Here is a 21573-nt window from a genome sequence, read left to right on the forward strand (position 1 = left end):
ATCTGAAATTAGGCAATTAGCTTTGATTTGTTTGCTTCGTAAATAATCCACAAAAAACTTCTGAGTAGGTTTTCACTTGAATAACCTGTTTTATTTGTTTAACGAATCATAGGCATCTGTTTGGCTCGGTAGTAGTCGGCACAAAAAGATAGTGATATAAGCACATGCATGACATGCCAAAATGTCCATATCTGTTAGGTGGATTAATCTGGGTTTTAAGTTTAAATTTTGTCGGCTCAATTCCCAAAAAAGACATCGGTTGAAGGTATGTTTTAGGAGAAACAAGATGCTTCACAATTGAAGCCAGGGCATACAATGTTAACAACAAAAGTTGTGCCCTCATATAAAGTTCAAGTTCTAGGTACAAACAGTGCCTACCCGATTTTGTCTACCCACGATTTTATCACGTCCCGATTTTGTCACATTTTCGACCCGATTTTGTCACAAAAACATTTTGAAAATTTTAGTTGATCTTTTTATTTTTGTAAATACCGCAAACAACAATAATTTTCATGAAATAACTTTCACCGTCTGTGGTTTATTATAAATTATTTCTGAGTACCTGTCAAGGACTTTTTAAGGTTTTTTGACAAGAAATAACGGGTACCGCTCAAGCATTTTACCTTTCCAAGACATAAACTAATTTATATTTGCGGAATTAATTAAAAAATTTAAAATATTTTGTTTCTCCGATTTTGTCACATTCCCTATTTTATCATCCCAAAATTCAGGGAGTGATAAAATCGGGATATTACTGTATAACCTTTGGAATGACCTATGAAGATCGTAACTTCTTTCTTGAGTTGTGCAAATCGGAAATTGGAGCCACGTTGATTCAAAGAATTCCGTAAATCTTTTTCCACGTTCTTCGAAATGTTAATAAGCGAATATATCATCCTCCTTCATCTAACTGGCTCGATACCACAATACCTACATTAGCTCGACAAATTCACAAACACCAGCACCACCATCATCGCCACCATTTCGTTCGATGAGATGACGGTGCCTGGAAGCTATTCCGAGCTCCCGATGCGATGCCAGCAATATTATTCGATTCGAACCGTTTTCTGTTGCTCCGTGCGCTTCTACGCTGTATAGGTGGACCGAGGCAACCTACGGAGCGTGAACTTTTTGAACTGCGCTGCAAGTCTGAAGTGTTGGAACGGAGAACGAACGGAACCCACCACATTGCTTTTCCGACATACCTATTCGTAAATGGATAGATGGGATAGATCGAGCACAGTCACAATCGAGCTTCCGTAGTTGTCGCGTTCGGTCGTAATCGGAACTAACTCGAGTCGTGTCACAGTTATAGCACTTAGCAGCCATACTGTGCTGTGCGGTTCGTGTGGTCCCGTACCGTTCGTTGGTGACAAGCCATGAGAAATCTAGAACCGTAGATTGATGTGCGATAACCGGATTAGCGTTTTGTGCGTTTGAAAAACTGGTGCGTGATTACTTCATTAGAGTGGGATTGGTAGTGCGTTTCCTAAGTTCAATCCAACTTGCCTTCGAAAAGCATGGAGACCGTGAGAAAATAAAGCTTGGAAGCATTGAATTTCGGATTCCGCAGGTAAATTGGAGACTTGTAAAGGAGGAGGGAGCATTAAAATTTCGATTTTGAGCCTCTCTACATCCGCAGTAGCAGTCAGACAGGTCGATGGATTGAATCCGTTCCGTTCCTCCGGTTTTGTGCGTTGTGTTATTGAACTGGACAATAACCTTTATTTACATTTTGTGTATATGTTCGTTTCGTTCGTTCTTGTCTCGCGCACGTTATGATGATGGTAGGAAAACGATACGAAAATGTTGAATGGGGGAGAGAAACTCCGTGTTAAGAGACCACTTCTGCGACTGGAATATTGTGCCGCGTTTGTGTATCGAGGGGAGTGAAGTGTTACAGAAAGCCAAAAGGATCACAGTGTTTGTGCGTTTCATCTTTTCTGCGACAACGACGTCAGGAATCGAGCCAAGGTTCCATTGCCGTCGTCGTTATGTTTTCGTATACGATCAAGGGAGGTGTGGCAGTCTGGGATCCTCCAAGGCTGTGCTCACATTCAATGACCTGAAGCAAGCAAAGGGGGAAAACACGATCGGCAAAAAAAGGAGTACACGACCTCCAGTCGTGGCCTCTTCTTATTATTGTTGGTCTTGGCTGTGATGTCATTAGGTCCGTGTTTTTATTGCGTTGTTATTTATCAATCCTTGTATTTTGGTTTCTTCTCTGTTCGAAACGAATACACAGATTGCTGAGGCAAAACCTGTTGTGTCGTTGTCGATACGAGTTTCATATGTAGCGAGTTATAACAGTTTTTGGCTGTTGTGATGTGAAGATGAATCGAAGTTTTTCGTTGCACATTGTTTCATTTGAGGTGAATAATGATTCCGTCTAGACTACGCCGCCCCGGTGACTCAATTCTATCTAATTGCATTATATAGAGAACCAAGGCTAGACACAGACTGATGAGATGTTCGACAGTCAAAACGGGATTCGTTTATTGGTTGCCAATCACTTATTACAGAAGGTGGATTTCGAAGGTGGTCGTGTAATAGGCTTGTAACGATGTATTTTCTCAAACCGTTGTTCAACAATTCGTAATTTGAATTTTATTACGAAAATAATTACCTCTACTAAATTATTGAATTTTACTATGAGTTAATATTGGGCTCCAAGGAATTACTATTAGACAAAGTGGTAGAAAAAATAACACGCTAAAAGACCACCATTCATCAGAACTCAAAATTTAGCATCCGGAACAAGTTTTATTGAAAAATGAGTCAATCTCTGACAAAATGATCGACATGGAACTTTTTTTTTAATGATACAGTGTTGACCCGATTTTGTCACTCCCCGATTTTGTCTACCCCCGATTTTATCACGTTTTCGACCCGATTTTATCACGTCCCAATTTTGTCACGTTTTCGACCAGATTTTGTCACCCCAAAAAAATTTGTCATTCTTTTTATTTTCGTAAATAATACCTCAAACAACATTGATTTTCATAAAATAACTTTCAACGCCTGTAGTTTATCACGAACGACTTCAGAGTGCCTGGGAAATATTCTGTAAGCAATTTCGACAAGAAATAACGGGTATTGTTCACGCATTTGGCCTTTCCAAGGCATAAAATGATTCATATTTGTGGAATGAATTAAAAAATTGGAAATTTTTATTTTCCAATTTTGTCACATACCCTGTTTTATCACCCCAAAATTCACCAGGGGGGTGATAAAATCGGGATATGACTGTAGTTTGATTACACAACATCGTAGACGTTTTATTTAGTCAAACATCAAATGGAAGCTATTTAGTGCGTACCGTACCGACAAAATCTGATGACGGCGTGGCGCTGCGCACGTGGTCTGAATTTTGTGTTACAACGTGATGAGCAATGTTCTCATTTCTCAATAAAGATTCAAGGAAGAAAAAGAATCGCAATTGGTTCCAGTTGAAATCTTGAGTCTTTAAAAATAGAAACAAGATAATTCAGGTAATATCGTAGCGTGTCAGGTTCGCGATTGGTCGGTCACACATTTCTATGTGGCGTTTTGCGAGTGAAAGAATAACTTTTTCGGTAACTCAAATGTAATGGCATATTGGCATACAAACATAATAGTGTCATCGAATATTATTAAGACTGGAAAACAATTTCCAACTCTACAAGCATCAAATTTTCGGATAAACCTTATTGAAATCGACCTACCAACATTGATATTCTTATTTGCAGTCTTTCCAGGCCTGGTAGCGGGTCACTTTTTAGTGACTTGGTCACTTTTTTTCGGGCTGGTCACTAAAAAGTCTCTTTTTTCGACCTCAAGTCACTAAAGTCACTATTTTCAACTATTTTGAAACTATTGACCAAGTTTTTTATAAAGCTTTATGTATCCATCGGATGATGCTTTGTTCATGGCGGAAATGAAATTACGGATCTTGGAAAAACGATCGCTCTGAAACTTCGCGATCCATTTAACTCGCTGCTCTTATTGGCATTTCACCATTTCATTGATGGTGTTTTACGTCACAATTTATAATTTGGTATACAGTCATGCAAGCAGGAGATCTGTCGATTTCAAGTTTTTTTTTAAACTCAATCTTCATACAGTAGTGGGGAGACTTGACCCCTTGGGAGACATGATTCTCCCCTAAGAAATCATGGGCAGTGTTGTTCCCGTCGCACTAAAAATTACAAAAACTCTGCATCTTTCTAAAGCAGGTGTTCAGCTAATCCAATGCTCATTCACGCGGATTTTCGCCGGGAAATCATTTTCGGGAAAGAAAAACAGGTGTTATGAGTGATAACCATATTCCTCACTTCCAGTGGCGTAAAAATTTGATTTGCTTGCAAGACTACTCATAAGTTTGAGTAGTCCTGCTTTCGACTGATATTGAGTAAAATTTTCGTGGGGTTAAAAGAGAGGATAATACAATTTTTCTTAGTCACTGAGTGGATAAAAGTTAGCGTGTACGATTTTCGTTTCTCTTCTGAGTTTGTTCTAAGAGAAAAGAGTGGTGAGTGAAAGAAGTTTTTCGCCACAAATTATTCTCCTTCGACCCAAAAACGCTTGATTTTGTCTCATTGAGCTTGCAACTGGAATTGGAAGTCACTATTTGGTCACTTTTTCTGCAACTGAAAGTCACTATTTGGTCCCTTTTTTCGTCAGCTTTGGTCACTAAAGTCACTATTTTGAGTGGCTTCGGTCGCTACAAGCCCTGCTTTCCAACGACAAAAAACTCTTAATCCCATAAACATACAAAGTAAGGATTCAATGAACAAATTTGCTGTTCCTAGCTATTTGCTGTTAGACTAGCAATCAAAGCTTTTTACCTATTACTCATCTATAATTTACCCGCTTTTGCCTTTTAAGCTTGCTTATTGGTAAGAAGCATCTATTGCACAATTTCTTGAAATCAAACACATCGAAATATTTGACTTAGACAGACTTAGTACAAAGACTTAGACTTAAACTTAGTACAAAATATTGTTTGTGTTTCGATGAAAATTTGTATCTTTATTAAAAAAAACTCACTCTAAATGTCTGGCGAATAACTTTCATTTACTATCCTCACATGTAAGTAAGCGACTGGATGCTGGCAGCGGTTGGCAGAAAGCCAGCAATGCTTGCGATCCATTGTCAGTAAATAGTGCATCCGACCCATTCGTAACAAATCATCATACAATAAGTTTTGAACTTTTATAGATAGGGGAACAGACGGCTTTGGCAGGTTTTGTTCTATTATTGGCAGGGGGGTTTTTGTCGACCGAATTTTATGAAATTTGGCCACAATATTCTTTGATATGCAAAGAATGTTTGGGCCAAATTTGAGCATAATCAGTCATAAAAAACCCCCCTGCCAATAATAGAACAAAACCTGCCAAAGCCGTCATTACCCCTACTTGATGAGTTTTTCGATTTTACCAATTTATTTATTTATTTTTCCTACCCACCCCTTTCTTGTTACGGCCTTACCTCTTTTAATAACAGGATTGGCAGAAATCGCTCTCATTAGGCGAATTCAACGTTTCTGTGATAGAGTGCGCTACGGGAGTTTGGGAGAATAAACGTAAGAAGCGATTGTTTACATTGAATGGCAATTTTTTCTTTATAAAATTTAATCCAGTTTTAACTATATGTTTTTGATTGGCAATGAATTCTTATAATAGTTGTTAATAAAATAAAATAAAAATCCGGAAAATCATATACTAACTAACATAGCACTAACTCGATAGAAGCCCATTCTAAAGAAAACAAAAAAAATTCTACCATTTTACTAGGAAATGTTCCGATCTCCATCTCACTGTACATATATCCATCTCATCGCTAAACAAAGAAATACGGCACCAAATTCGTCGCTTCTTTTTGTCAACATGCGTGCTCACTGCTGAAAAAATCACAAAAATAATAAACAAACGAAATTCCTTACCATTGCTTTGATTTTGATGGGATGGAAATAGGAGCTATGCGATGAAGTGGCGAACCGTTCCCCTACTTCATCTGAATGGATTAAAAAGAAAACGTAAAAATCGTACTCTCTGCTTATTCTGCCCATGTTCTTTTTTTCGCCAACGACATTTCTTTCGTAGTTCTTATAACGACCACCAGACCAGATGTCGAAATGGTAGTGAACTTTACTCTAATTCGCCTAAATTTATATAAAGAACAACGATAAACAAAAGGGAAAAAACTCTTCGAATCATTACAACCATGAAAGCAAGAGCCAAAAACAGGAATAGGAATGGCGGACTTACTGGCCAACTTATCACAAAGTGACCAGACTTCCCGGATTATGTGGGACAGACCCAAATTCTGACTAATCGTCCAGCATTGTCAGCCGTCCCAAAAAGCGTTCCGCATTCCATGATGAATCTGTCTGGAGGAACAAATTGAATCCATAATGAATGGGATGTATAGAAAATCTGTAACAGATACGATTGATCAAAAGACAAAGGGAAACTTGGGCAGTCTAGAACAGGCCTGTCTAACGTTTTTAAGCCACGTGTCAAATAGTAGAATTTATAACTGCTGGCGGGCTGAGAAAATTCCGCTACATTATATTTATATATTTAGATAGAAGGTCGTATATGTACATATTAAAAAAAAAACCTACGTATATGTAATTTTTTTTGGAATGGCTGAAAAATTCTTTATAGAAAAACAAAACATAATTCTGTTGTGTTCATTGTGCTTAAATTTAGATTTTAGTTGAGCTTTTCGTTGCTTTAGAGGTCAATAGTTTTTATTTGTACCTTTGAACAGAGACCAATGTTGAGAAAATGAAAAACTGTGTTATGGAAAATCTACGAGTTGGCTTCAAAATTCTTATCGAAGGCTTCGATTTAAGTGAGGAATTATCTAAGAGTTTCTACGACTGAAGTGCATGAAATCGAGCATCATACTGGGTGTTGTAGAATAATAAGAAAATTGTCTTTTGGAACGATTCCATACGCTTAACTGGTGCCTTAACTGCCATCTTGACCGTGGTACTCTGCCAACAATGGCCTTATTACCTATACCTATGATGGTCAAACACTTCGTAATGTCGTATTGCAGGTCACTCGTTCTTGTGCCGCCAGTTGCTATTCTCCCTGCACACCGGTCCTGGTCTTTCTTCCGGCATACTTACTATATGCCCAGCCCACTGTAATCTGCTGTATTTTATCGGAATGTCGATGTCTGCATTTTTGTACAGTTGGTACAACTCGTGATTCTTGCGTCGCGTCATTCACCATTTTTCACCACAGCGCAAAGTATATCACGCAGTAAAATTTGATACTCTACATCTTTCAACAGATACAGATCTACGAATTGCACCTTCCAGAGATGGCGTTGCCATTCTCCGCACGCCATTGATAGTCTCCTGGAACCTCCGCATCTGCTCCATTCTTGTACCTCAGCAATCACTTGTTCTTCTATTAATAAGTATGGTAGCTGTTCCGTTTTCCATCTCTCAGGGCTGGTAGCAAGTCACTTTTTAGTGACTTGGTCACTATTTTGAGCCTAGTCACTAAAAAGTCACTATTTGCATCCAAAAGTCACTAAAGTCACTATTTTTTTGGAAAATGGTCACTAAAGTCACTATTCTCGCACCACCGTTTGTAAAAAAAAGTTCAAAATAAAAATCATTTGTATCTACCATTATCATCAACCAAATCAAAAGTGAATCTGTTAGCAAAATATATAAAGTTTGAAAAATTTCTCCAAGGCCGTCTTATGAAAGGCAGAGTGGGTTCGAACCATGGACTTCGGGATCGAGAGATACACAGACAGACCACTCAGCGAAGCTTGGCCATCCTTAATTCTCGCGGATTTGCTTAACGGATTTAGTTTTGGGTGGAAATTTTATAAATAAGGAGCATAGGTTTTTGTTTTCAATAGCAAAATGTCGTTGAGAAGGGATTCCACATTTGAAGTCTCTGCTTACCCAATTTTTTGGATATTTTCAAGCCATTATTGAATGCATTATACTCTTGAGCACTCGTTTAACAAGCATTTTAAGGGTAAGAACTTCACTTGTTGTCATTTTCCATCGTTTCTGTATATCCATTTTTGTCACGTCAATTTTGACATAATTCCGAGATATTTCTTAGTTTCTGATTGATTAACCCCTCTACGACGAACCACACAGCATGATATTGTCGGCGTAGCACCACATTAGAATTCGGACATCGGGACTTCCGAACCGAACTTTCTTCCGAAATTTCTGTAGCGATTGACCGCATAAATCTTCCGCGGAAATTCCTGAAAGACAGCAGGAATGTCCACAAAATATTTTGCCTTGAATTTATGGTATGAAAGAATTTCCGGAAGTTTTTGTGCTGACATTCGCCATCGGATTTCTGTTGGAATTTCCGTAACTCACGTTTGAACAAGGATTGAAGTATTTTCTGCACAATTTCTGAAAAAAAATCCTAGAAATTTTTACAAGGTTTTCCACAGAAAATCAACTTCCGCTGAAATTTCTAAAAAAAAATTAAGAGTTGGAAGTGCTTAACGAACACTAAGCTGCGAGGCGGCTCTTTCCCAGTGTGGGGATGTAATGCCAATAAGAAGAAGAAGAGAGCATCAGCGATTAGGCCGCAGTAGAGCATCAAGTTGGCATGAATTTAGCCGATTTTTACTCATGATCTGATTTTTTTCAATGCCTGGTAGTAATCCTCATGATATTGTAATTTTTGTCTTCTCTTGATTTCTGATAGGATTCTAAAAAGGATTAAAAAAAAACATGATATCCCTAGTTTCCGATCTACTACGAGTTACACATTAACAATACGAATGCAACTCAGCTCACTACCTGGTTAGTGCTTCATGCAAAAGTCACTATTTGGTCACTTTTTCTGCTTCTGAAAGTCACTATTTGGTCACTTTTTTCGTCATCGTTGGTCACTAAGTCACTATTTTGAACGGCATTTATCGCTACCAGCCCTGATCTCTTGATACTTGATGGGCTACAGCTCTTCGATGAACCTACGCCGAATGGAGTATCCTTCTCCACTGGACTCGATCCTGGGCCAATCGCTTCCAGTCGCCCTGAACATTGAGCGCCCTCAGGTCCTCTTCAACTGCAAAAAGCCATCGTGTACGCGGCCTCCCACGAAGCCTGCGGCCTCTTCCGGGTTATCTACTAAGTATTATATTCGCTTGACGTTTTTCCGGCATACGAACAACGTGACCAGCCCAGCCAGCCCGTTTTCCATCTCACTGAACATATGGTCGGGGTTCAGCCAAACCGCACCAAGCGGCTTTTCGACTGACTTGTGATTTTTTGTTCTTACAAGGACAACGGAAATAGTTTCACATCAATTTAAGCATACATTTGCAGTAGGACATCCTCAGTTATGGAGTTGAGGGATATTCGATGTGATTTGCGATCAATTAAATCTGTTGAGCAGAAAAATCGGTTATTTTTCGATGGCGCTTGGTGTGATTTGGCTGAACCCCGACCATATATTCATCTCATCGCAAAACAAAGAAATACGTGCGCTTTGCTGAAAAATCACAAAAAAATATGAAACAAATCAAATTCATTTTCAATGCTTTGTTTTTTTTGTGGGATGAATATCGGAGCTACGAGATGAAGTCCAGGAGCAGTAACCCTATCAGTTTAATATAGTTATGGTGTGAGAAATTCGGAATTTTCAATTTCTATTAGTTAATATCGATTGAGTATAAGAATAAGAGTATCATAGTTAAATTAATATTGATTGAGTACAAGAGTTATTAAACTTGATCTCAACACCACGATTGGCATGATCGAATTTTAATCTGTTCTTTATTGCTTCGATCATGTCGTACGGAGTGATTTTGGGAGCAATATGCGTTTCAATATCCTAAGCTGCTAAATATATTTATAAGATTTTCTCCAACTTGTAAGATAATTTGTATTGTGTGACAAGCAAATTAAAGAAAAAATGTTGGGGATCATTGCTCTAACATGTTTCCAAGGGAACTCCTTAACGTCTTTCTCAACGCTTTGGTTACTCGCAATGGTATCGTAGGTACTTAATCGGTTTATTTCATGTATCCAGTTTTCCGCGAGCGGTAATGGCCGCCAGCTTGCCTGCGGGTTAGTCTCTGATTTGACGTTTCTGGAGGTCAACTGCACCCACCATTCGAACATTTTGATCAATGTGTAATATAAGAAGGCTTGAATTCACTGAATCAGCACCTTCTTATATGCCACATTGGTCAGATTGCTCGGAGCAGTGGGTGCAGTTGACCTCCAAAAACGTCAAATCAGAGACTGACCCGCAGGCAAGCTGGCGGCCATTACCGCTCGCGGAAAACTGGATTATTCATTGAAGTCAGAAAATAAGCTGAGGAAAACTTCTTTTTTGCTAACAGCATTTAGGTACAGTGTACTGCCCTCCCCTATAACGTCACAACTCACAACCATTCTGAACCTGTTTCCGATTTTGGATTTATGTTCTGATTTTCTTTATATACTCGCACTACATACATCTGCTTGATTGTAGCTATGTTCGCTAAACATTTTCTCGATCATCATCCGGTTGTGCTTTGTCCATCGCTGACTAACGTTCTGCGCCTGTCTACCTGGGGTACCATCTGAAGCTGACTGCGTTGCGCCGTCGCGCCGTGTCCTCGCATCAAAATCCCATTAAAATATTGCCCCACAAGTGTCAGTATGGTGATGACTTACGCCACGGTCGCTGGTTCGGGTAGCATTACTTTGCTTACTGGGCTATTATCGGATACATAAACAAACATAGTTTCAGCCTCAGCATGTCAACATAAAGTTGGCCTCGGCACCAGCTACCTGCCCTCCTACATTGTTGTGCTCTTTCCGATCTGGGTGGTGAGTGAGCCATCGATCCGCCACCGCCTGCAACATCTGGGTTCCTCGCTTCGCACTCCCCGCTGGCGCGACGTGCTTCCTTCCCAAGTTCTGCCATGTCTCTTGTTTTATTTTCTAACCCACTGAATAGCTGAGCTAGTAATAATAATAACAACAAGACCATAAACTTCGTCATCGTCGTTCGTCACTCACCGTTTCAATCGGTTCGTTTTGGTTTCGGTGTGGGTTGATTTTGCTTCCTTCGTTATCCCATCGTCTTCGCAACAGGGAAGCAATATGCGCTCGTGTGCTGCCACCACTGCCGTCGCTGCTGATGACGACTTGGCGAAGCTCGTCATGTTTCGGTCAATCAGCTGTTCGTTGCTGGCGGTGTGCGTTCCATCCGTTCCGAATGTGTGCGTGTATACGGGCTGATACATCCACACAAGCGACAACGACTACGTCCATACAAGGGGTCGTGTATAGTTTTGTTGTTTTACTTGGTATTACTGTTGATTGGTTGATTTGCACTGGTGGAAGAATGAAAACAAGGAAAATCGACACTAATGGTAGTTGCCATGGTGCTAGCTTTTCCTTCGCGGAAATGGGCTTCATCAGTCATATGAGGGCAAACATCAATCCGCAAGGTACATTCTGATTGAGTCTGTGTGTCATATTTGGTTTTACTCAGGGGGCCCCACAATCGAACCAGGTCAGTGCAAGATTTTTATGATTGAGCAAGTTAGTTTCGAATGGGATTTTGACGAGATAGCACTTACTCTGTTGTGATATTAATTGATATCGGAGGTATTATTACAACTTTCTTTAATTTAGCATTGGTGCCACTAAACTAAAATAAAAACTTAATAATTCTGTACATAGAGGAACTGTTTGCGAAACAAAGAAATACGGCATCAATTTCGTCGCTTCTTTTTGTTAACATGCGTACTCACTGCTGATAAAATATCACAAAAATAAGAAACAAATCAAATTCCTTTTCATTGCTTTATTTTTTTTGTGGGATGAACATCGGAGCTATCAGATGAAGTTCAGGAGCAGTAACCCTAATTTTAAGCATGTTATGTTTGCATACTGTCTAATAGCCTGTACATATTACGCCATTTATTATAATTAATATCATGATAGAGCGTAATTGATTCCAATTATTCTCATACATTCAATAATGACGTAATCTGAAAGACCACAAATATATGCATAATGCGCTCCTTAAATTTTATAGGAGAACTGTTTCACTTTCCATCGCACTGACAAAAATCTCGAAGGAAAAAAAATACAAATTTCGTCGGATTTTAATGGTTGTTGAATAAAGGAACTTTGAGAACCTGATAAGTAGCCGTTATATATAGTTGGTAATGCACATAATATTTAACTATGATTTTGTTTGTTTGTTGGGAGGTATGCACCGCAGAGTTCCCTCAAACTAATTTTGTTTTGCGAAGATCTTAATAATAGTGAAGTTTCTTTGCTGAAATACAAAATTAAATTTTGAAAACCAACTAACAAACGCCTTTCAATTTTTTGTTGACATGTCATAAAGGAAAGTTATTTCTTTATAGATACGTACTTAATTTTGTATCTAGGTCTCTGCGCATGCTTCATCTTCACTATTTAACTGGGCTGTTACAAATCTTCTTCTCTAACTCGTATTCTTTGAGGCAATATAACTTACGAACGGATTTCGTTAGTAATCGATTGGTCTTGGGATCAACTGTGTTTATTGTTCGGTCCATAAAAAAGATCTACTTCTCCGTTTATTTTTAGTCGCAATTTTTATACCTTCACCATTGAAAAAATTAGAATTAGATATTATCCATATTTATGTGTATCACATCTCATTAATATATTGTTCCTCTCTGTTTTCTTTCAGATTCGAGAAGCTAATAATAGTGTCAAGTGAAGAAGAACAGTCGGATTGTGCTCTAACCGTGCGCTGGGTCTAGCAGCACCCGCCAACTTTATTGTTGGGTCTGCAAAAGCAGATGAAATCAGCATTAGTGTGTAGATCATACAGAGCGTGTCTCTGTTTATCTATGAGAAGTTAGTGAATCAGTGTATGAATCATATCTGTGTGAGACGTTGCAATAACAGTGACTAAAAAAAGACAGTGTTAGTGTCGTGTCCAAAATCAGCAACCGCCCAGCAGCGTCGCTACAGCTCGACTACGGGTATGCTATTTAATGGACACAAGGGGACGTCGAAGTGTCGTCTATGGCCGAATCCGTTGGTAAGCAAGTGCTCTCTGCAGTGACGGAGGGGCATCATCAACAGCAGCAGCATCATCGGCATCATCAAACAGGAACCCAAACCGCTGCCTCCACCAGCAACAACAGCAAAACCAGTAGCAATAGTCGGCGATCGAAAAGCAAACCCTCGCAAAAGGCTTCTCATCGCTCCGAAACGCCAAACACGGATCACTGCAGACAAAGCAGCAGTAGCAATAGTGGTAGAAAGCGCAAATACGGCGAGGCAGAAAGGAAAACCAGAGAAAGTGGTAAACAGCAGAACTCGACACCTTCGCCTGTAGCTTTTCGAACACGCTCCCGAACAGTATCTAAGGAAATTCCTCTCCCGAATACCCCGACTACCAACACTAGCAGTAGCAGCAAAACACAACCGACGTCGTCGCCTTCGTTGGACATCCAGAAACGACACGGCGCTCTCCGGAAGAACATCCTCACTTTACATGATAGTACAAAGTTTGCTGGTAACAGTAATAGCGTTGCAACAACATTAACAGTATCGCCAACTGCATCGACTCTTTCCTGTTCATCTTCGCTTTCCTCGCTGTCCTCCCTTCCGTCTGAGGGAGCAGCAACAAAACGAACCAAACAGCCCCATCCAGATCCACACGATTATTACGGCCCAAGCTCCAGCGGTAGCAGCAGCGGCAGCAGTAGCCGTGGAGGTAGCAGCCTCAGCTCCATCGCTTCGTCATCGAGGTCAATCGAGAAGGCAAAACGGAAAAAGGCAAGTGATTCAAAGTTGTCGAAAAAGGTTTTCGATCGAGCCTTCCTGGTAGATCTTGCAGAAGAGTCACACCAACAACTGAAACGTAATCGATCAGATCGATCCAGAACAGACCGATCGACGACAGTAAGTACGGTGGAAGAGGGACGGAATCTGCGTTCCCATCACCACTATCACATCGACTCGTTAGCAGTAGCATCGTCGAGTGGCGTAGTACCGAAAAAGCGACAGAAAGTGGGGGACCAACTTCCGGACGGTACGGGCAGCAGCCATAAAGCCCCGAACCTGGGGGCACGTCTAGCTCGTAGCAGCGGAGGTAGGGAGCCCCAGCAACATCAGCACCATCAACACCAACAGTATCATTTTAGCAGTGGTCACATTGGTAGCGCAAGTAGTAGTAGTAGTAGCCAAAACACTCAAGGGCACCTACCTAGCGGCCTGCTAAGACGTAGTTCTCGTGGCAAAAGTTCTCACCAATCCGCAACAACGGGTTCTTGTGTTAGCTCCAACACCGCCAATCCCAGTCAAGTCCAGCTGCAGCCACAATCATCGCAATCGTCACGCTCGGGCAGCCATCGGGGTGGTGGTTCCGGTAGCACTTCGGCCAATCTACATTCGGCTGGGAGTTCATCCGGTGCTACTGCCAAAGGCTCATCCAAAGGTGTCTCATCCTACTCGTCGTTATCGGCGGTTACGGCATCAAACAATAACAATTCCACATCCCTCGGATCACTAGCGGCTGGTTACGATCCAACAGCAGCAGCACCTGGACCATCTAATTCAGCAATGGCCAATGATGGCTCCCGTAACAATAACAACGATCACTCGCATCATCATCAACCAAGCGGCTCCAGCTCTTCTCACCCATTCATCAAATTGCACAAAACGACTAGCCTTGGATCGGCTTCGGTCGCAACGTCCGCTCCCATCGATGTGAACATGATGAACGTGGCCGGTGCTTCCGGTGGTGGCGCTTCGAACTCCGCCAGCTTAGGTGCTGCCGCTGCTGCACCGCATCCCGATTCGGAAAGTGACGACAGCGAAGTTGGCAGGCTTCAGGCTCTCCTGGAAGCACGAGGTCTCCCTCCGCATTTGTTCGGTGCCCTAGGACCCAGAATGCACCATCTTCTACATCGCACCATGGGCGCTAACAGCAGTTCCAAAGCACAACAGCTTCTTCAGGGATTGCAGTGTCAAGACGAAAGCCAGCAACTACAAGCAGCAATCGAGATGTGCCAAATGTTGGTTATGGGCAACGAAGACACCCTGGCGGGATTCCCAATCAAACAGGTCGTTCCAGCGTTAATAACACTTCTGCGAATGGAACACAATTTTGATATCATGAACAACGCTTGCCGCGCTCTTGCGTACATGCTGGAAGCCCTCCCACGATCGTCTGGAACAGTTGTCGATGCTATTCCGGCTTTTCTCGAAAAACTGCAAGTCATTCAGTGTATGGACGTTGCTGAACAAAGTCTTACCGCATTAGAAATTCTCTCCCGTCGGCACAACAAAAGTATTTTGCAGGCTAATGGGGTGTCAGCTTGCCTCACTTATCTGGATTTCTTTTCCATCAACGCGCAACGGGCGGCACTTGCCATCACAGCCAACTGCTGTCTAAATCTGCACACGGAAGAATTCCATTTCGTCAAAGAGTCGCTTCCGTTGTTGGCACGCCTTCTTGCTCAGCAAGATAAGAAGAGTGTTGAAAGCATATGCACAGCATTCTACCGTTTAGTGGACAGTTTTCAACATGATCCCACTATACTTCAGGAAATTGCAAGCATGGAACTGCTGAAAAACTGCCAGCAATTGCTGGTAGTTACTCCATCAGTTCTCAACTCTGGCACATTTACCAACGTTGTTCGAATGCTGAGCGTCATGTGTGCCAATTGCCCTGATCTGGCTATCACCCTACTGAAGAACGACATCGCATCAACGCTCCTTTATTTGCTGACCGGGTCGGCAGAACCAGTAACATCCGATGTGGAGCTGGTCCCAAGATCGCCGTCAGAACTATATGAGATTACGTGTCTGATTGGGGAATTAATGCCTCGTCTTCCGACGGATGGCATCTTTGCCGTAGACTCTCTGCTCGAACGAACGCAAGCCAACGTCCAGGATGCTGTTCAGTGGCAATGGAAGGACGACCGTGGCGTATGGCGGCCATACTCGTCAATCGACTCTCGGATGATCGAAGCAGCGCATCTGAATTCTGACGATGAAATTAGTTTGAGCACACTGGGTCGAACCTACACGATAGATTTCCACTCGATGCAACAGATTAACGAGGACACCGGAACAACACGTACTGTACAAAGGAAGATAAATCATGCCCTTCTGGCTCAACAGCAAGGGGCAGTTGTGATTAATACTGGTGCAATAGCAGCTGCTGGAGGGGCAGGTACTTCAAATGAAACAGGAGAACCTAATTCCAGTGGCTCGGTTGGGACCGGGTGTGTCAATCTGGCAACCAGGCCACCGAATGCAACACGAGATGCACGGATAGCATGCCTCAAGGAAGAGAGGGGTTTGGCTGCCGAATTTATAAAGAATCTTTTCTCTGTGTTGTACGAAGTTTACAGTTCATCAGCTGGACCTTCGGTACGATACAAGTGCCTACGCGCGCTTCTTCGGATGGTCTACTTCGCCAACGGGGATTTACTACGTGAGGTACTGAAGAATCAGCTTGTGTCGTCACATATTGCCGGTATGATGGCTTCAAATGATCTCAGAATTGTGGTCGGCGCATTGCAGATGGCGGAGATTTTGATGCAGAAGCTTCCGGAAGTCTTTGGGATGCATTTCCGCCGGGAGGGCGTAGTTCATCAGATCACACAGCTAACAGATCCAACCATCCCGATCTGTGCGGCCCCGTCACCCAAATCCGGTGCACAAAGTGCCCCCTCGTCGGCTACCATTCACCCGAATAATACATTCGATTTTGATAGTGCCATTGCCTCAAGTTCAAAGAGCGGTACCCAGGCGATAGCAATCGTTGGTGGTGCCGGTCCTCATGTAAAAAATCTCAACTCCGCCATGATGATGGCCAGTAAGATCAGTATGTCGATGCCATCAACCAGCTCGACGCTGCTTCATTCACCCACTTCAGCTGCTAATCTACCGGGAACATCGAGTAGTTTCACGGCGATCAATCTAAACACTACCACCAAAGCACTTCACCATAACCACCACCACCATCATCATCAGCAGATGTCCACTAGTACGCTTCACCTGGAATCGCTGGCCACAAATATGCAACCGAATATCCCAGGGGCGATAGCAACACCTAACAACGGAAACATTCTGTTGAACGCAATCTACAGCCAATCAATCCCAATCAATCAACAAACTTCTCATCATCATCAATCGGAGGCTGCAGGGTCCAGCAAACAAACGCACCTTTATCAGGCACACCATTTCCCGGATACATTCGCCTACAATGCCGAGCAGGGTATCCTGACGTCTCCGCTTTCGGTAGCATCTGGAGCTGGAACTTCTTTGGTGGCCACAACCGTGGTTGCATCCCATCACGATACCCGATCTCATAGTCCTGGACAGCTAAAGGTGTCCGACATTCTTAAGCGCAAGGTACCGCCAAAGCGAAAATCCCAAAGCAGCTCAAAGTCCAAATCTCGCCACGATGATAATGCTGCTTCCGGAAGTGGGTCGCACTCTGTCGCTAGTGGATCGAACGTCGCCGGATCGTCCGGTTCTTCAACAACATCGTCGGTCATGCAGGAACTGATTAACAAGGCGACAACGCTAGGATCGTCTTCTGGCAGAAACACGCCGTCGTCCAGTTCCCGATCACGGTTCTCTGGGGCTTCATCCAAAACGACATCCTTCTTGGCTTCACTGAATCCCGCCCGATGGGGACGCCAGTCGTCATCTTCTTCGTCGCACCATTCAAATACGTCCTTTGCGAAGGACGGTACGAATGCACTAGCTAAGAGTCAGTCCAACTCTAATCTGATTGCTGCTGGTAATCGAGAAAAGGCACGTCAGTGGATCCGCGAACAAGCCATCACCTTCGTCAATCGTTACTCGACGGATGGCGTTGGGGCAACAAGTGGTACGCAACATCCGGCTTGTTCAATTCTATCCCGGTTGACTGGTAAGTGATTTACTACTAAAGTTATTATTTTTGTTGGTAACTCTATAACGTTTTTGTTCTTACAGCGGCCATACAGAAGTTAGATGGCAATCAAAGCGACTGCTTGTCCGCTCTAAAAGAACTTCGGGATATTTTGATCGAAAGTGACATATCTCCCTTCGAAGTGAACCACTCCGGTTTGATCCGTGCCATGTTGAGCTACATGGCCAACGATGCCAATCAGCTGGTAGAGCGTGCTGATCGACTTAGGATGTTCCTGCACGTATTTGCCAACCTTCCGTTGGATGCCAACTTCTCGAGCAATGTGACGCCGGCCATCAACAGTGCACCGTTCAGTGCCTTCGTGGCAAAGCTGAATGGATGCGTTACGCAGTTGGAGCAGTTCCCAGTAAAGGTGCACGACTTTCCAGCTGGCGTTGGGAGCCGTTCGAATACAAGTGCTCTTAAATTCTTCAATACGCACCAGTTGAAGGTAAGGCTTTCTTCACGAAAAAAATAGTTCATGGATTAAGTGATTACGTGTGTTTTGTAGTGTAACCTTCAACGACACCCCGAGTGTACAAATCTCCGCCAATGGAAGGGAGGCACCGTGAAGATCGATCCTCTTGCATTGGTTCAGGCAATCGAACGGTATTTGGTAGTACGTGGCTACGGAGGAATACGGGTTGACAGTGAAGAAGATTCCGAAGAAGACATTGACAATATTGATGCGGCTGCGATGATTTCGATGGGTGGACTAAAGCACAAGCTGCAGTTCCTGATTGGGGAGCACGTTCTGCCGTACAACATGACGGTGTATCAAGCAATCCGCCAGTATTCGCCACTGGTTAACGATCAATCAGAAACCGACACGGACACGGAGACACCTATTGGTGAGTATAGTCACATTCAGGGTTTGCCTAATTTGTTCTTATTTGATAACGATCGAAGATAAATGTAATTTGAATGGGAAATTGATTGATCAACAAATTGCTAAAAACGATATTGGTATCTGTCCACATATGTGATAAAACCATAACGACAAAATTTTTAAACAGAAAGCGCACTTTTTGTTTTGAAACATTCAACTGTGCTAAAGACATGAGGAGCTCGGTAGGCTAGTGACTACCGTGTCTGTCTTAAGCGATGCTTACCCATACGTTTAAACCTGGTTTAAGCACTAAGCGGAGGTGAAGAAATTGGCCCTTATTTGGGTTATATTACCGAATATTGCACCTGGCTTTTGTTGGGACGATGATTTTGCCAGGGCTCTGTTCAGGCTTAGGTTCCATCTTCAGAAACTTGCTCGTACTGCATCAATGAAAGGGCGATAGGCCCAGGATAATTGCTCTCACAGCTCGGATCCACAGACGCATGATCACTTTCGCACCATTCAACTGTTTTTGTTGACGTTCCTGGTTGGCGCTTGTTTTTTTTCACTATCTTTGGACAGAGTTCCTACAATCTTCTGCTAAAAGCAAGGTTGCGCCTCGACATGTACCGTCTCTGTTTCATCCCCGTCGGACGTGTAATCAAACACTTCAATATTATCCGGCAATGGGAGTAGAAGAGGATTTAGCTAATCTACTTCATTCTCATCGTAACTCTAAAATATCAACATCCGATTTATCTCCTTCTGGTATAATAACGAGGTGTATAATGTCAGTATCTATGATCAATCTTTCAAGTATTCTACTCGTAACGATAAATGAAAGTCGGAAAAACTTACTTCTTGTTCTATCATTGTTTAAAAATAATGTGGATTCGCTTAATATTCTGCATAACGAGCTTACTACTATTATAGAATGTGTGGAAATAATGAAACTTCAAAATATAAGTGTATTTCTTAGTTTTGTAATCTGTTTTTATGTAGTACTTGAGGTGCCCAACTTGACGCACTAATTTTACTATGTTCCTTATTTGACGCAAAGTTGTTCCTAATTTGACGCACTTTAAAACTATGTTAAAACTCAATCAATTCAATGCCTTATTTTTTTAATTATATAAAGACAGTGTAATAGAACTTGGTACGGTATAAAATAACAAGTTAATTAATTATACAAAGAGGCATTTTTTTTTGTTCAGTTGTTCTGTAAGTTATATGCCACAGAGCATGTAAGTGTTTTGTTAGTTTCATGAACCCTGCACATCATTCAAAATGCTTCTCATTTAGGTGTAAGAATCATGTCAAAATATATATTTACGGGAGAATCAACTTTTACATTTCATTACATAACCAGCCTACCATGGTCTGTTGTATTTGTAATAAAAACATAACTTTCTTTGGTAATCTGCAATTTTGAATCTATAAACTGAGAAGTTCGTATAGCTTCTGTCTAAACTGATAAGGATACAGAAAACGCAACTTGTATATGAATGCTTTTAGAACCACATTGAAGCTACCAATCTGCAAGTGTTACGTGACCGGCAGATATATCTCAAAAAATATGAGCTGCCCGTCTATATACATTTTTTCAATAAACTATTAACATAAACTGAAGTTAATACGAGAAAGGCAGCCATACTTTTGGTTGATTTCATATTCAAGGTTGCACGACTAGTAGCGACAAGGAAGCGACAGAGTAACAAATTGAAAATGTGTTTATTTTTTTGGCTTGTTAGAATTTCGTACAAAGAAAGTAAATTGAATTATATGATACTAATTTATTATAAAATATTGTTAAGAAAATTATTTTGAACTTTTTAGTGGAATGTCTTCACTTGTCATAAGACGAGTTTTTACAGTCCCATTTAATTCCACCACTCCAAAGTGGTGGAATTAAATGGGACTGTACAAACTCGTCTTATAACAAGTATAAAATATTGTTTTAAAATATTAGTGGAATGATCCAATGTTGACTAATATTTTAAGTAGTTGAGAGTTAGTTAAAACTTAATGAATACATATTGATTTTCCTTAGACTACTATTGAGGTTTATTAGCGTATGATAAGATTAATTAGGAACATCACAATGCATTGTGAGCCTAATTTGACGCAGAACGTTTTGGGTTGAAAAATGCGTTCGAATGCCCTGTCCATGGATAAGGGGCTTGACGTTGATATTTCAAGTGTCTTAAAAAGATTTTTATTTTATTTTTATTTTTGTTGTTTAATAGAGTGCTTTTTTCAAACAAAGGTTAAGTTCAACACTAAATTAAAAAATTAAGATATTTTTCCATTTTTTTATATCTCCTTTACAAGAATATCGTTATTTTAATGGTAATGGTTTGAAAATAAGATCCGTAGAGAAACTTTTATCACATCTTACTTAAATAAGGTCAACAGTTATACCAAACACTTGAGGTACCATGCCTCCAAGTTAACTAATAGTTAGTGTCGCACGATCTAACAACAACTGCCTATTGGTAAATTTGGAGGTGCCGGCAGGGCTCAGTAGGGGTCTAACTAACATAACTCTAATACTAACAAGACCCTGAAACAAACGCTTATCCAAATAGCATACATCTATTTATACTTGTAGTAGTAGCTAACAATAATTCATTTTGTACCCGTATAGCTGAAGTAGAATTTTAGTAGTGAAAAGTAGAATTTGTAGATTTACTAATTAGGCATTGCAGATAGTGAATGTATCTATTATATCTTCTCGATAATCTTTTATTTTAGTCTCTGCATGCTGCATAAATCAACGCAAAAAAAACTGTTTCTCTCTTCCTTCTATTAGGTTAGTTAGAAAAA

The 21573-nt window shown here is 41.3% G+C and overlaps 1 protein-coding gene across 3 annotated transcripts in view; it reads left to right on the forward strand.

The window, feature by feature from the left end:
* The window catches only part of LOC134223273 (E3 ubiquitin-protein ligase TRIP12), a 59936-nt gene that overhangs the window by 29953 nt on the left and 8410 nt on the right, over positions 1-21573 (forward strand). For 2 of the 3 annotated variants that reach the window (XM_062702424.1, XM_062702423.1), the window contains exons 2-4: positions 12681-17897; positions 17963-18369; positions 18430-18769. In XM_062702424.1, the coding sequence (XP_062558408.1) occupies positions 13022-17897; positions 17963-18369; positions 18430-18769 (5623 nt within the window). In that variant the 5' untranslated portion in view covers positions 12681-13021. Of the gene's footprint in view, positions 1-1548; positions 1574-12680; positions 17898-17962; positions 18370-18429; positions 18770-21573 lie in introns of those variants that run through there. The other variant, XM_062702425.1, reaches the window with a different exon arrangement.

Source organism: Armigeres subalbatus, chromosome 3 (assembly GCF_024139115.2).
Source record: "Armigeres subalbatus isolate Guangzhou_Male chromosome 3, GZ_Asu_2, whole genome shotgun sequence".
In the NCBI taxonomy this organism is placed as follows: Eukaryota; Metazoa; Arthropoda; class Insecta; order Diptera; family Culicidae; genus Armigeres; species Armigeres subalbatus.